The 15,984-nt window shown below is 47.4% G+C and overlaps 1 protein-coding gene across 1 annotated transcript in view; it reads left to right on the top strand.

Moving 5' to 3' along the window:
• The window catches only part of STAT4 (signal transducer and activator of transcription 4), a 632,296-nt gene that overhangs the window by 372,311 nt on the left and 244,001 nt on the right, over positions 1 to 15,984 (top strand). Inside the window, exon 15 of the mRNA XM_069615680.1 lies at positions 14,227 to 14,310. Within this exon, the coding sequence (XP_069471781.1) occupies positions 14,227 to 14,310 (84 nt within the window). The remainder of the gene's footprint in view (positions 1 to 14,226; positions 14,311 to 15,984) is intronic.

Genomic DNA, 15,984 nt, shown 5'->3' with positions numbered 1-15,984 from the left:
AGCCTTGACTCCTTGACTCGTGTGCCCGGTGTGTGGTGGCTGGGGGCCTCCTTGCTTCCCCCCTCCCTCTGGAGTGAACTTACCGGCCATCGGTGTCTGCGGATGCTTGCCTCCTCTCCGCTTCCTGACCTCTGTGGGGGCGGTTTCCCCTGAGGTTCCGCTTGGCGGACCGCCGGCCGCGGCGACTCCTCTCGGCACCCGCTGCCTGGGATTCGAGCCAGCAACCGCACTGAGCGATCTGTGAGACCCCCACCCTCGGTGCCGGACCAAGGTTCCATCTTAACAGCCGCCCAGGACTGCAGCGCGGGCGCTCCTCTGCCCCCTCTTCTCCTGGGGAGTGCCTGATTCCCACCAGCTGCAGCCTCATAAATCTTCCGACGGAGGGGAGTCTGGCCGGGGCCCGATCCATTCCATCAGGCTCCTCCCCCCCGCCCAGTTGCAGCTGCCGTCAGGTGCTCGGCGTCTGGAATCGCCCGCGTCGGAGTGGACTGGGCCTGACTGCCACAGGGTCCCCGGCAGTCTCTCCATCAGGCGTGACACCCAGGGGGGGCGCCCATCTCCCTCGGCGGGCCAGCTGAAGGCCCAACGGAGCTAGTCACCGCTCCTGCAGCAAGGTGGTCCTCTTGGGGCCCCTCAATAGCCTCCACACTCCTCCTGCCATCCTGAACTGATCCGCAATCTCACTGCATCAGATCCGCCTTCAGCAGGAGCCACGGAGTCCCTTCCTGATGTCTGCCTGTCCCGGGGGCCTCTGAGGGCTTCTCCACGGTTCCAACTCTGCAATTGGCCTCGCACCCGTGCTCCCATCAGCTATTGCCCCGTGCCTCCCGGCTCCTAGACTATCACTAAACACACAGCTCTAGCTCTTCACCAAGGGGGGAATCGGCCCCGGAGCACCCTCTCGGGGGTCAACAATGACCCAAAACTACACCAGTTGATAGTACCCCTCTCCGGGGCGGATCGCCCTCGCTACGTCCCTATCACAAGGTAAGGCGGCACCTGCGGCATCACGCTCAACGGGGCAGCGCCGCAGGGGCCCGGGAGTTGCGGAGGAGCCTATTGATTTGTCCCCCCCCCGACGCAAGGTTCCCGGCGTCTGATCACCTTGACTGGGTCTCAGCCCATCCTGGACGCTCTGCGGCCTCCTGGGACTGGCTGGGGACCGGGTGCCCGTAGTGGTCTGGCGCTGGTTGTCCCCCCCTCTATCCTATTGGCACGGGCCACGTTGAGTCACCATTTCCAAATCCAGTAAATCCGCCAAGCAAACGGACATCTCAACACTATTAATCATGCCTGCTGGGGGGGGGGAAACAAGAAGGGTGAGCGCTACGAAGGTGGGATGGGGGATTCCTCCCTGATGACCGGGCAGCCGGGGCATCTCAGGGGGTTACAAAAGCAGACTTTCATGACCTCCTATCAGCCCTCACCAGCGAATTCCAGAAGGGTACTGAAGACGTAAAGAGTCAAATTGCCCGGCTGGACAAGAGAGCAGGGGAGATTGAATCAAGAACCGAGGAAATTGAAACCACGCTATGTGACCAGAATTTTGAGATCGGAGAGGGAGCTGACAGGATTAGGGCCCTGGAGTGCAGGTGCGAGGCACTCAAAGCCAGACAAGAAGATGCTGAAAACCGCTCGAGGCGGAACAATATCAGAATCCGGGGAATTCCATCTGCAATCTCGGAGAAAGTCCTCCCATCATACGTTTCTGACCTCCTCCGCCACATCATCACCCTCCCAGATAACTCTGTCCTGGAGCTGGACAGAGTGCACAGGGCAAGACCCAGGCAGAGGCCCAATGGGGCAGCTGACGTTCTGGTCAGGGTCCATTTCTACAAGCTCAAGGAGGAGATAATGCAGGAGGCCAGGGCCATTGGTCACATCCACTTCCAGGATTCAGAGATAGCCCTGTTCCAAGATTTAGCAGCATCAACCCTGGCCCAACGAAGAGCTCTTAAACCCATGGCTGACTGGCTACGCGAACGCAAGATTCCCTACCGCTGGAGCTTTCCTTCAGGCCGCACCTTCACCTGGGAGGGAAAAATTCAGCAAATCCCCTCACCTCGGGAAGCTGAAGCGTTTATGAACCCGGACACGGAGAAGGAGGTCCCGGGGGGCTCAGACCACTCCCCTGGACGGGCTGGTGGGGAGTCTCTCTGTCCCTGGTCCCGGGTATCTGGTCGACGTAGGATGCGCGGCCCTCCCGCAAGCGGGAAGAACATCAATAACCGCTGAGAGCCCCATCCGCCCTAATCCTGGTACCTCCTCCTCGGAGAACAGCAGCCACCCTCTCCCCCCCTAGGGGCCTAGACTTTGAACCCAGAGCCTCACAAATGATCTGGCCACCTAGGGCCTCTGCTGAAAGAATCCCAATTCAACAATCTCATTGGCCGGGGTGGCCTGCGGCGATCTCTCTCGAACTGCAATATTTTCACCACTACAGCATGAGACCCCTTGGTCTCCGACACAGCTGGTAGCCACGGCCCAGCGACAGCCCTGTTGGTAGAAGGCTGGTCTGGATACCGTCATTTGTTTCTTGTTTTAGGTTTTGTTCTAGTTCATTTTGTTGGTTTAACTTGGTCAGAGGGAGAGGAGGAGCTGGAGCGGGGGAGCGGACTCGAGGCGGGGGGAATCGAGTGTCAAAGCACAAGTTGACAGAGGGCTCATCTCTCTGTTCGGAATCGCCACGTCAATGGTGCATTGGCCCACCGGAGTGGGGGGTTTCAAGCTTCGCAAACTGAAATATGCAGGGTAAATCAGCCATCATACCTACCCACTAATGTCTCTGCCGAATAGGGAGCTCTCGATCCTGACCTGGAACGTCCAGGGTCTGAACTCCCCCCTGAAAAGGAAGTCTGTGGAGCACAGGCTTGCCCAATTGGCACCCGACATTATTTGCTTGCAGGAGACTCATCTTCTCAGGATTGACGAGCGCCGCATAGCCTTTCAACGATACACAAAAAGGTACTTCGCCTCTGCTGATCTCAAGAAAAGAGGGGTTGCCATTCTGCTATGCCGTGACTTACCCTTAACTAACATAACCATCAAGAGGGACCCGGAGGGTCGGTATCTCATGCTAAAAGGCCTCCTAGTAGAGCTTCCCATCACCATAGCTGCCATATACTGCCCAAATACAGAGCAGAGCACATTCCTCCGAAACCTCCTACCCATACTTAACACCTTCACTGAAGGTCGCTTACTCATAGGGAGTGATTTCAACTTGACTCCAGACCCAAACCTGGACAAAACGCTCCCTCCATCTAAGGAGGACTTCAGCAAGGTCCTCTCCATGGCAGAATTCCTGAGGGAAACCGACAATATAGATAGATGGAGATGGGCCAACATGGGAACAAGGGACTACACTTTCTTCTCTCACGCTCATCTGGGGCACTCAAGAATCGACCTGCTACTCTCCAGCGCTCTCATTCCCTGCGTCAAATCCATCCAAATTGGGCACAGAGCCCTTCCGGATCATGCATCAGTCATAATGAACCAGAGGGTAGCGAGCTTCCCCGAGCCGCCCCAGCGGCAATGGAAGCTTCAAGACCAGATCTTAACAGACATGGCAATCAGAAAAGAAATGGCAGAAGCCCTCAAGAACTACTTCAGGGAAAACACTACCAGAGACACATCAGTGGCCACGCTTTGGGACGCTATGAAGCCCATCATTTGGGGCATGGCAAACGACTGCACAGCCCGACTCAGACGACTGCGCAAGCTGCAACAAGATGCACTTGAGGCGGAAGTGACAGAAGCGGAACGCATCCTTAAACTAGGCCAGAATAGGAAAGCGAGTCGCGTGCTCCAAAGGGCGAAACGATCCCTAGAAATGCACCTAGCCGACAAAGCGGACAGAGCACTAACATACACCAAACAGTTTTACTATGTGCACAGCAACAAAGCAAACCGGCTCCTGGTCCACAAACTGAAAAAGCTGCAATTGAGAAATACCATCCATTGCATCCTGGACGCAAAAGGGACTCCTCGCTACTCCATCACGGAGAAAATGGAAATCATGACAGCTCATCACAGGGGTATCATGACGGGTGCCCCCACGGCCGCATCAGCACAAGTCAAATATCTAGCAGGAGGACAGTCGGTCGATCCACATCCTCAACTCACGGCCCTAAAAGTCCCTATCTCGGCAGAAGAAGTGAACGAGGTCATAGCAAAATTGAAAAACTCAACCCCTGGTCCGGGTGGGCTTACAGCGCAATTCTATAAGATGTTTTCATACATTCTCTTGCCCCATCGTGCAATCCCTCTTCAACTCGTTCCTATCAACAGGAACGACCACCCCCTCGATGGAAGAGTCACTAACTGTGTTGCTATTGAAACCTGGAAGGGACCAGAGTCATTGTGCCTCCTACAGACCTATCACCCTCCTGAACTATGATGCAAAAATCTTCACCAAAAGCCTTGCGAACAGGCTGGCTCCCTTGCTTCCAGCCATTATCCATCCGGACCAGAACGGATTCATCCCTGGCCGCAGCACCCATGACAATATAAGAAGAACCATAAATGTCATTGAATCAGCCAACAGGAAGGGGCGGGCACTGATGGTACTAACCCTCGACGCACATAAAGCGTTTGACATGCTCGATTGGGGCTACATCCAAAAAACACTACGACACTTCGGCTTTGGCCCGAATTTCATAAAATGGACATTAGCGAACTATCAGCAGCCTTCCACCAGACCAAGGATCAATGGGGTCAGGTCCGAAATAATCAAAATTTCAAGAGGCACCAGGCAGGGATGTCCTCTGTCCCCCCTGGTATTCGCCCTCTCCATGGAGCCATTCGCGAACAGGGTACATCAAAATGTAGAGGTCCAAGGCCTGACAATCAAGGCCCAAACATATAAAGCCGCCCTGTACGCCGAGGATGTCCTCCTTATGCTGATCAAACCAAGGAATCCATGAAGGCCCTATGGAGGGAACTGCTCGAATTTGGGGATGCATCAGGATTTAAGGTCAACCTATCCAAATCAACAGCGCTGAGCATTAACCTGCCTCGACCTCTAATGTCAGATCTGGAAAAAGAATACCACATACCCTGGGAAAAAAAGCATCTCCCATACTTAGGGGTCCAGCTGCCATGCGCACCCAGCAGACTATACATAGCCAACTTTCCGGCGCTTCTTGAAGAATTCAAGAGTGACCTGATACGCTGGCAAAAACAGGAGATTTCCTGGTTCGGGAGAATCACGGCCCTGAAGATGAACCTGATTCCTAGACTACTTTACCAGTGTGCAGCCTTACCAACCACCATCCCGAAGCAGGCTATCCAGAAGTTGCAAAATAACATCATGAGTTACATTTGGGGAGGAAAACAGCTGCAAATCCCAAGGAAACTCATGCTCCGAGGACGGGCGTTGGATGGACTGGGAGCGCCCCATGTGGCCAGATATATCCTGGCCGCTCAGCTCTCATACGCGTTCACTTGGCTTCCCTCCACCCCAAGGCCCCGCTAGCTGGAGCTGAAAGAGGACTGGAGCCCAAACCCAATAAACTCTCTACCACACCTGAAACGACCCAGCGTATGCGAGGGCATGGGACCCCTGACGGCAACCGAAAACACGGTGGTGAGCTGGAGGAAGGTGGCGCGGCTATGGAAACTGTGCAGCACAACGGGTCCACTCACCTCGGTCTGGAGGAACCCGGAATTCACTCTGGGCTATAACCCCAAGAAATACATGAGGTGGAAAAAAGGAAGACTGGAAAGGGTGCAAGACTTTTATGAGGAGGGAAACCCCCTGGATTTCGAGGCCTGCAAGGCGAAATTTAACACGCCGCAGAGCGAGAGATTCAGATATACCCAGCTTCGTCATTGGCTCTCGAGTAGGGACATGAAGCACCTCTGGAGCAGAGACCTTACAGCCCTGGAACTCACTCTCACAGCATCCCCACCAAAGGGCAGAATATCAACCCTCTACAGGATCCTGGATAGAACAGACCCAACCCGCAAAGAGCCGTACATGCTTAAATGGGAGAAAGACATTGGGAGGCCCATTGAACTGGAGGAGTGGGACCACATCTGGGCGAGGGCACACAGAAGCTCGAAATGTGTCTCTAACAAGGAGGGAGCATTCAAGGTATGCTTTAGGTGGTACCGGACCCCAGAAACACTCAATAAATGCAACCCGACAATTCCACCGGCGTGCTGGAGAGGATGCCCAGATAAAGGCACACTCTGCCATTTGTTCTGGACATGCCCCAAATCCATCCAATTTTGGAAATCCGTGCTGGATCACATCAACAGGATCACAGGCCTGACTATCCCATGGGATCCGGGCATTGTCTTACTAGGAGCAAGCGGGGAGGGCCAATTCCCCCTTTCAGGGCACAGAGCAGAGCTATGCTCCCACCTGCTGACAGCCGCTAAGATCTCTGTGGCTAGACTGTGGAAGAACCCAGAGGACCCGGCAGTACAAATGTGGTGGACGAAATGCTGGGATATAATTGCAGTGGAAAAAATAACTGCCCTCTGGTTCGGGAATAGAGACAAATTCTTCCAGACGTGAGCCCCTTTCCTGGACTATACTCAGAAATACCCAGGCCTGGCCCGACAACCACCCTCTCTACGATGGATGGACAAAACTGACTGAAAAATAAGGGGGGCAGTGCACAACAGAGGTACTGGTTGGTGGAGCTTCCCCCATGCTTGCAAGTCCAGAGATAAAACAATGAAGGCCCAAGACGCCGGTGATCCCCTTTTTCCGCCCATTGCCCTGATCCCCAAGCATGAACAATTCCCCTTGACCACCTTCACTCAACTAATAGCTACTATCTTGGCACCCCTGCCCTCTTGGCTCCCCCCACGAACATTTCTCTGACCTGTTGTTGTCGTTTATGTTCTTTTTGTTTATTACATGCACTTTTAAGCACTGTTCGCTGCTTGCAGCGCTATTGAAGTATATGCCACATGTGACATAGTGTATGTATAAAATCAATAAAAATATATTTCGAAAAAAAAAAGCGCTAACGTATGCGCTTGCGGTCTGGGATTGGTTATAAAGCACCAGGGCGCATGACATGTGAATATCAGTGTGGGGCAGAAATATGAGTTAAAGCTCCTTTTCCCTGAACCCTTTTTTAGGACCACTGTGAATAGACAGCCATCAATATTCTCCAACGCAGGCGTGTCTAACATCTACGCCCGCTTTGGTCCAACATGATGGGCCGGGCCGCATTGAGCAAACATAAGATGGCTAGGTGTGGGCTGCCAAGACCCTCCATCCCAAGATAAATGGCTCCTGTGTGGCCATGAAGGATTGAGAGGCTCATATCGGGTTATGAGGTTATGAGGTTCCCAATCCATCATGGGCACCATAATGAAAACAGAGAAAAGCCTGCTTATTTATGTTTTGGTAGCATGATCCATGACTGATTGGTGCCTTGTAACAATACTCTTTTTCTAAAATGACAGCTAATAGAGTTCTAAGAATAATAATCACAATAATAAGGACAAAATGGGATACCACTCAAATGTGTGAATAAATCAATGTATCAAGTGCCATGGAAACAAAAGGAGCTCTTACAAGCAACATTCACACCAACCAATGGCTGCTGTTTTGGATTGGAAACCTTTTTATTATATTCGTTAACCGCACTAATAATTGCAGCATACACAAATCAAGGACATTCTAATGCCAACAATAATTTAAATAACCAACGTACACACAAGTCCTGGCTTCTACAAACTTGCTGATAGTACAGTGTAGTAGAGCTTTCAGCAATATGCACTCTTTCTGCATCATGGCAGAACTGGACACCAGGGCCCCTCTATATATTGCTGCACGTGCTGTGCCAGAGAACTCAAGTCGGATCTAAAAAAGAACGCATGCCGATTATATATGCAGGCAAAGTGTTCCATATCTGGCATTAAATCATGCCTACTATATCTGCAGGCAGGTGTTCCATATCTGGCATTAATTCATGCCTACTATATCTACAGACAGGTATTGCATATCTTGCATTAATGCCTGTCTACTATATCTACAGGCAGGTGTTTCATATCTGGCATGAATTCATGCCTACTATATCTACAGGCTGGTATTCCATATCTGGCATTAAATCATGCCTACTATATATGTAGGCAAGTGTTCCATATCTGGCATTAATTCATGCCTACTATATCTGCAGGCAGGTGTTCCAAAAATGCATTAATTCATGCCTACTATATCTACAGTCAGGTGTTCCATATCTGGCATTAATTCATGCCTTCTATATCTATGTGCAGGTGTTCCATATCTGTCATTAATTTATGCCTTCTATATCTATGGGCAAGTGTTCCATATCTGGCATTGATTCATGCCTACTATATCTGCAGGCAAGTGTTCCATATCTGGCATTAATTCATGCCTACTATATATACGGGCAGGTGTTCCATATCTGGCATTAATTCATGCCTACTAAATCTACAGGCAGGTATTCCATATCTGGCATTAATTCATGCCTACTATATCTGCAGGCAAGTGTTCCATATCTGGCTTAATTCATGCCTACTATATCTACAGGCTGGTATTCTATATCTGGCATTAATTCATGCCTACTATATCTACGGCAGGTGTTTCATATCTGGCATTAATTCATGCCTACTATATCTACAGGCAGGTGTTCCATATCTGGCATTAATTCATGCCTACTATATCTACAGACTGGTGTTGCATATCTTGCATTAATGCCTGTCTACTATATCTACAGGCAGGTGTTTCATATCTGGCATGAATTCATGCCTACTATATCTACAGGCTGGTATTCCATATCTGGCATTAAATCATGCCTACTATATATGTAGGCAAGTGTTCCATATCTGGCATTAATTCATGCCTACTATATCTGCAGGCAGGTGTTCCATAATTGGCATTAATTCATGCCTGCTATATCTTCAGGCAGGTGTTGCATATCTGGCATTAATTCATGCCTACTATATCTACAGTCAGGTGTTCCATATCTGGCATTAATTCATGCCTTCTATATCTATGTGCAGGTGTTCCATATCTGTCATTAATTTATGCCTTCTATATCTATGGGCAAGTGTTCCATATCTGGCATTAATTCATGCCTACTATATCTGCAGGCAAGTGTTCCATATCTGGCATTAATTCATGCCTACTATATATACGGGCAGGTGTTCCATATCTGGCATTAATTCATGCCTACTAAATCTACAGGCAGGTATTCCATATCTGGCATTAATTCATGCCTACTATATCTGCAGGCAAGTGTTCCATATCTGGCTTAATTCATGCCTACTAAATCTACAGGCAGGTATTCCATATCTGGCATTAATTCATGCCTACTATATCTACAGTCAGGTGTTCCATATCTGGCATTAATTCATGCCTTCTATATCTATGTGCAGGTGTTCCATATCTGTCATTAATTTATGCCTTCTATATCTATGGGCAAGTGTTCCATATCTGGCATTAATTCATGCCTACTATATCTGCAGGCAAGTGTTCCATATCTGGCATTAATTCATGCCTACTATATATACGGGCAGGTGTTCCATATCTGGCATTAATTCATGCCTACTATATCTACGGGCAGGTGTTTCATATCTGGCATTAATTCATGCCTACTATATATGCAGGCAAGTGTTCCATATCTGGCATTAAATCATGCCTACTATATCTGCAGGCAGGTGTTCCATATCTGGCATTAATTCATGCCTACTATATCTACAGACTGGTGTTGCATATCTTGCATTAATGCCTGTCTACTATATCTACAGGCAGGTGTTTCATATCTGGCATGAATTCATGCCTACTATATCTACAGGCTGGTATTCCATATCTGGCATTAAATCATGCCTACTATATATGTAGGCAAGTGTTCCATATCTGGCATTAATTCATGCCTACTATATCTGCAGGTAGGTGTTCCATAATTGGCATTAATTCATGCCTGCTATATCCTCAGGCAGGTGTTGCATATCTGGCATTAATTCATGCCTACTATATCTACAGTCAGGTGTTCCATATCTGGCATTAATTCATGCCTTCTATATCTATGTGCAGGTGTTCCATATCTCTCATTAATTTATGCCTTCTATATCTATGGGCAAGTGTTCCATATCTGGCATTAATTCATGCCTACTATATCTGCAGGCAAGTGTTCCATATCTGGCATTAATTCATGCCTACTATATATACGGGCAGGTGTTCCATATCTGGCATTAATTCATGCCTACCTAATCTACAGGCAGGTATTCCATATCTGGCATTAATTCATGCCTACTATATCTGCAGGCAAGTGTTCCATATCTGGCTTAATTCATGCCTACTATATCTACAGGCAGGTGTTCCATAATTGGCATTAATTCATGCCTACTATATATACGGGCAGGTGTTGCATATCTGGCATTAATTCATGCCTACTATATCTACAGTCAGGTGTTCCATATCTGGCATTAATTCATGCCTTCTATATCTATGTGCAGGTGTTCCATATCTCTCATTAATTTATGCCTTCTATATCTATGGGCAAGTGTTCCATATCTGGCATTAATTCATGCCTACTATATCTGCAGGCAAGTGTTCCATGTCTGGCATTAATTCATGCCTACTATATCTATGGGCAGGTGTTCCAAATCTGGCATTAATTCATGCCTACTAAATCTACAGGCAGGTATTCCATATCTGGCATTAATTCATGCCTACTATATCTGCAGGCAAGTGTTCCATATCTGGCATTAATTCATGCCTACTATATATACGGGCAGGTGTTCCATATCTGGCATTAGTTCATGCCTTCTATGTCTATGGGCAGGTGTTTCATATCTGGCATGAATTCATGCCTACTATATCTACAGGATGGTATTCCATATCTGGCATTAAATCATGCCTACTATATATGTAGGCAAGTGTTCCATATCTGGCATTAATTCATGCCTACTATATCTGCAGGCAGGTGTTCCATAATTGGCATTAATTCATGCCTACTATATATACGGGCAGGTGTTGCATATCTGGCATTAATTCATGCCTACTATATCTACAGTCAGGTGTTCCATATCTGGCATTAATTCATGCCTTCTATATCTATGTGCAGGTGTTCCATATCTCTCATTAATTCATGCCTACTATATCTACAGTCAGGTGTTCCATATCTGGCATTAATTCATGCCTACTATATCTACAGACAGGTGTTGCATATCTTGCATTAATGCCTGTCTACTATATCTACAGGCAGGTGTTTCATATCTGGCATGAATTCATGCCTACTATATCTACAGGCTGGTATTCCATATCTGGCATTAAATCATGCCTACTATATATGTAGGCAAGTGTTCCATATCTGGCATTAATTCATGCCTACTATATCTGCAGGCAGGTGTTCCATAATTGGCATTAATTCAGCCTGGTATATCTTCAGGCAGGTGTTGCATATCTGGCATTAATTCATGCCTACTATATCTACAGTCAGGTGTTCCATATCTGGCATTAATTCATGCCTTCTATATCTATGTGCCGGTGTTCCATATCTGTCATTAATGTATGCCTTCTATATCTATGGGCAAGTGTTCCATATCTGGCATTAATTCATGCCTACTATATCTGCAGGCAAGTGTTCCATATCTGGCATTAATTCATGCCTACTATATATACGGGCAGGTGTTCCATATCTGGCATTAATTCATGCCTACTAAATCTACAGGCAGGTATTCCATATCTGGCATTAATTCATGCCTACTATATCTGCAGGCTGGTATTCTATATCTGGCATTAATTCATGCCTACTATATCTACAGTCAGGTGTTCCATGTCTAGCATTCATTCATGCCTACTATATCTGCAGGCAGGTGTTCCATATCTGGCATTCATTCATGCCTACTATATCTACAGGCAGCTGTTCCATATCTGGCATTAATTCATGCCTACTAAATCTACAGGCAGGTGTTCCATATCTGGCATTAATTCATGCCTACTATATCTGCAGGCAGGTGTTCCATATCTGGCATAAATTCATGCTTACTGTATCTACAGGCAGCTGTTGCATATCTGGCATTAATTCATGCCTGCTATCTCTACAGGCAGGTGTTCCATATCTAGCATTAATTCATGCCTACTATATCTGCAGGCAGGTGTTCCATATCTGGCATTAATTCATGCCTACTATATCTGCAGGCAGGTGTTCCATATCTGGCATTAATTCATGCCTACTAAATCTACAGGCAGGTGTTCCATATCTGGCATTAATTCATGCCTGTGGCCGTTGTACCATATCTGGTATTAATTCATGCCTTCCATATCTACGGGCAGATGTTTCATATCTGGCATTAATTCATGCCTACTTTATCTACAGGCAGGTATTCCATATCTGGCATTAATTAATTTGCCATGCAGGGGTGCCAATTCTTAATAATGGAATCACCTTTGGAAATAAGCATGCATTTGGGCAGGTAGGCCATAAGAAGGAGAACTGAAAATCTGCCACCTGCAGGAGACATTTAGTCAGTCTGCACCTTCAGGTCGCTGTGTGGCAGTTTTGCATGGATAAGGAACTTCTTGGGACTCATTTATGGAAGTAGCTCAGCAGGGGAGTCACACACTGACTGAGCCTGTGTAAGGAAGGTTGGGCTGCATATGTTCTAACCATATCCCATTGTTTTACCGACAGTAATTTATTTCGAAGTAATTCCTTCGGAAAAACTCATCGAATTATATAGGTGGTGGAGGGTAAATGGTTAAAAGGGAATGGAAGGGGTTTGGAGTAGGGGTAGTAGTATAGGGGAAGGAGATTTGGCAGAACCACACAATATGTTAAAAAGAAATTCAATTCGTTTTTTCGAAGGAATGACCCTGAAGTAAATTTACTTTCTAAGTAGTTCCTGTCGGCAAAACGCCAGGTTCTAACACTGCCAGCGTGGCTGGAGCCACATTGGAAGCCTTTGCACATGATCAACTTGAAGGGCTGTGGTAGCCATCCACTGACCAGGGGATCATTAGTATTGCTTGTCTGTGAACATTGCTGGCACTTGTGAACACATGTTTATTGGAAGGGTTCCCTGTCTCTGTCGGCGTCTGACGCAACCCGTGTTCGTACGCACTACGTTCCGTATAGGGCCCAAGTGTACAAGAGAAATAAGCAGTGTGTAAGTTCCAACATTTGAAGCACAAGAGCCTGTTTCACAGAAGCGTTGTATAATGGCGCAGTGCCATTGGGAAACACTTTTTGAATCAGGCCCTAAGTGTGCTAAAAAATGAAACATAATTATAGCTCTGGCTCGTGGAAAGGAAGCCGTGGTCATCTCCGGGCTGCGGATTTAATTGGTTGCCTGATCAGACCACGTGACAGGTAATTTTTCATGTAAATGGTCTCTTCAATGAAATGTTGAGAGCTAAGGGTTTTCGAAAGACAGTTTTAAATACATATACAAATTGAATACACAAGACCAACAACACTAAACACGTTTTTAAATCATGTTTTTATTGAGTTTCTGTAAGCCACGAGTCCACCAAATAACAGCCAGAGTATTCTAGGTTTACAAACATTGCTTAGATCAATAAACTGGATTTTACATTCTTAGGCTGCATCAGAGAACTCATTTTACGACCTAGAAAAGAAGGGAGGAAAAGAGAAAGAGGGGGGAAGAAGGGCGTCAGAAACCTTGAGGCTGCATGCCCCACACGATAGCAGGAAGGGGGTTCCAGATCTTCCATTGCTCGCCCCCGGCTAAACTTTCGTAATGTACCAACGAACAATCACCACATTTTAGCCCACGGCTTTGCTCGTTATGCCTGTATTGCCGTGTCTCTCTCAAGCAACTGTACTTTGATCAACGTTGCATAGTCGAAATTGACCAAATTACCTATTCACACCAGCCACAACTAAAGCAAGACATGTCAAGGCCACTTACATGATCTCATGGGTGCTGATTAGCATGCCCGTATCATGAGGCAGATTGCAGCATGACCTAGGCTTGCAAATGGTAGCGTCTATGAATATAGTCTCGGCTCGGGAGGATAGCTCAGCAGGAACCTGCTCGCCTTGGAAACAAGACGACACAGAGCAGCAACACAGGTTCAATCCCTGGGCCCGCACTTAGAAACCTCTGGGTATTAAGCGTGTTATAAATAACCCATCACATCATATAGAGGAATTTGGATGCATCAATAACACATGGCTAAGATATCTCCGGGTCACGTGATGACTTGAAGGTGGGTGAGTGTAAAGAAATCCCTGCAATTAAAATTCATGTTTGTTATGTATTCTTTAGGGTCCTCATTTAGTGACGGATGAACTTCACTCAATGAGCTTTGAGACGCAGTTTGAACTCTACGGACTGACCATGGACTTGGAGGTAAGTGTTGTCTATTCGTTTTGCATTTCATGGAAAATATGAAACTGTTCAGAACATGCATAGGTTCCTCGAATGCTGTCACCCAGATTCTCCCGGCACACACCATTGAAGGAAGATCCCTGGCTGAGGTACATTGATGTGTGTCACGCTAATAGGTTGCTGAAGAAGGTACACGTTGACCTTACAGGGACAGCTGGCTTTGAGAAGTCATTTGTGATTTTTCTTTAGATGCTGAATTTTATTTCGCTTTTTGATGGTTTTTGGGGGTCTACCATTATCCCTCCAGGTTAGCATTCAATGAAAACAAAATAGCACCTGGTGTATGAGTTTAGTACTTCTGCTAAACGGTTATGTAGGAGGTGCAAGTCGTTATTCTTGTAACAGAGTCACATTTGAGGGGCCTAGATGGTCTCTGAAACCAGGAGCAGCTACCCGCTCTATGATGCCACTCCTGAAGGTGTTGCAAAGAGGATTATCCCACATCTATCTAGGCCCCCCCTCTGATAAATTGCCCTGGGTCATGCAGCCACACTACCAGGAAGAACCTTCCCCACGGTAAGCGCAATGCAAAGATTGTGGAACATCTCGTTAGGCTGGTGCACGGAGGGGCGACATGTCCGCAGTCCCCAAACCATTTCCTTGCATAGTTGAAGGATGTTTGTACAGACTCATAGGCACTCTAGGCAGACACTACACTATTGCAGGTTTTAGAGACTCACAGTGAAATTACCAACAGTTGAAAGACGTCCAGCGACGTGCACACTTCAGGTCACAGAAGCGTGTAGAGGGGCACAAACAGGAGCATAGAGAAACATGAAGACTTGTGGACCCCTGCATGGGTGCAGGGACGAATATGGACTGAGCGCAGGGATAGAGAATATGCATGGACACAAGCCAGCGCCCCAGATCACCGGAGCATGGGCTCTTCTACCGCCATGTTGAATTGACCAGATTCCAAGACGGCAACCAGCTCTTTTGATCGCTTAGTCCAGATGAGAAAGCCAATTTAATTTAGACCTCAATCAATCTGAGTATGCTGACTGTTGCAATATAATAATGGGGAGAGGCGTTTCACCAAGAAGGTGATGGGTGGTACACCAGCCAATAACAAGATACAGGGTAATAAGAGAAAGGGCCGACAATCACTGCCATTATAGAACAACTTGCGTCACGGGCTACAGTATAAAAAAGGCAGAAAGAGGCCAGTGGTTTGGAATGCAGGATGGCATTCCAGGGAGTCTGTGTTGTTATAGTAAGAGGAGAGGCAGAGGGAGTAGGTAGGTGGGATGAGAGGCACAGTGCACCCGCCTATAGGGTTGGAAACGGCTAATATAAAGGGACTGCCGTGTGCAGTCCCTTATGGTAAACAAGAAGGAAGAAAAGACAAGGTAAATAAGATCATTGGAACAGGAACAAAAAGCAGACCCTGATGGTGAACAAGAAAGGATGAGAACGATGGACTGGATCAAAAATTTGGAATCCCACCACTGGTGTACAAAGGTCGGACGTGAGAATATCCACAGGAATAAAGGATGCTCAATTCCTCTTTGCAAGTTACTCTTACATACACTCACCCTGCAAGCCCGAGGGAAAGGCGGCATTGAGGGTTGCTTCTGTGTCTGGAACGTAAAGGGGACACATTGAGTGTACCTTCACGGGACAAGCCTATGTGGG

Source organism: Ambystoma mexicanum, chromosome 9 (assembly GCF_040938575.1).
Source record: "Ambystoma mexicanum isolate Mex_15411 chromosome 9, UKY_AmexF1_1, whole genome shotgun sequence".
Taxonomy (NCBI): Eukaryota; Metazoa; Chordata; class Amphibia; order Caudata; family Ambystomatidae; genus Ambystoma; species Ambystoma mexicanum.
The sequence above is the reverse complement of the archived record's forward strand: the minus strand, read 5'-3'. Positions and strand labels throughout refer to the sequence as shown.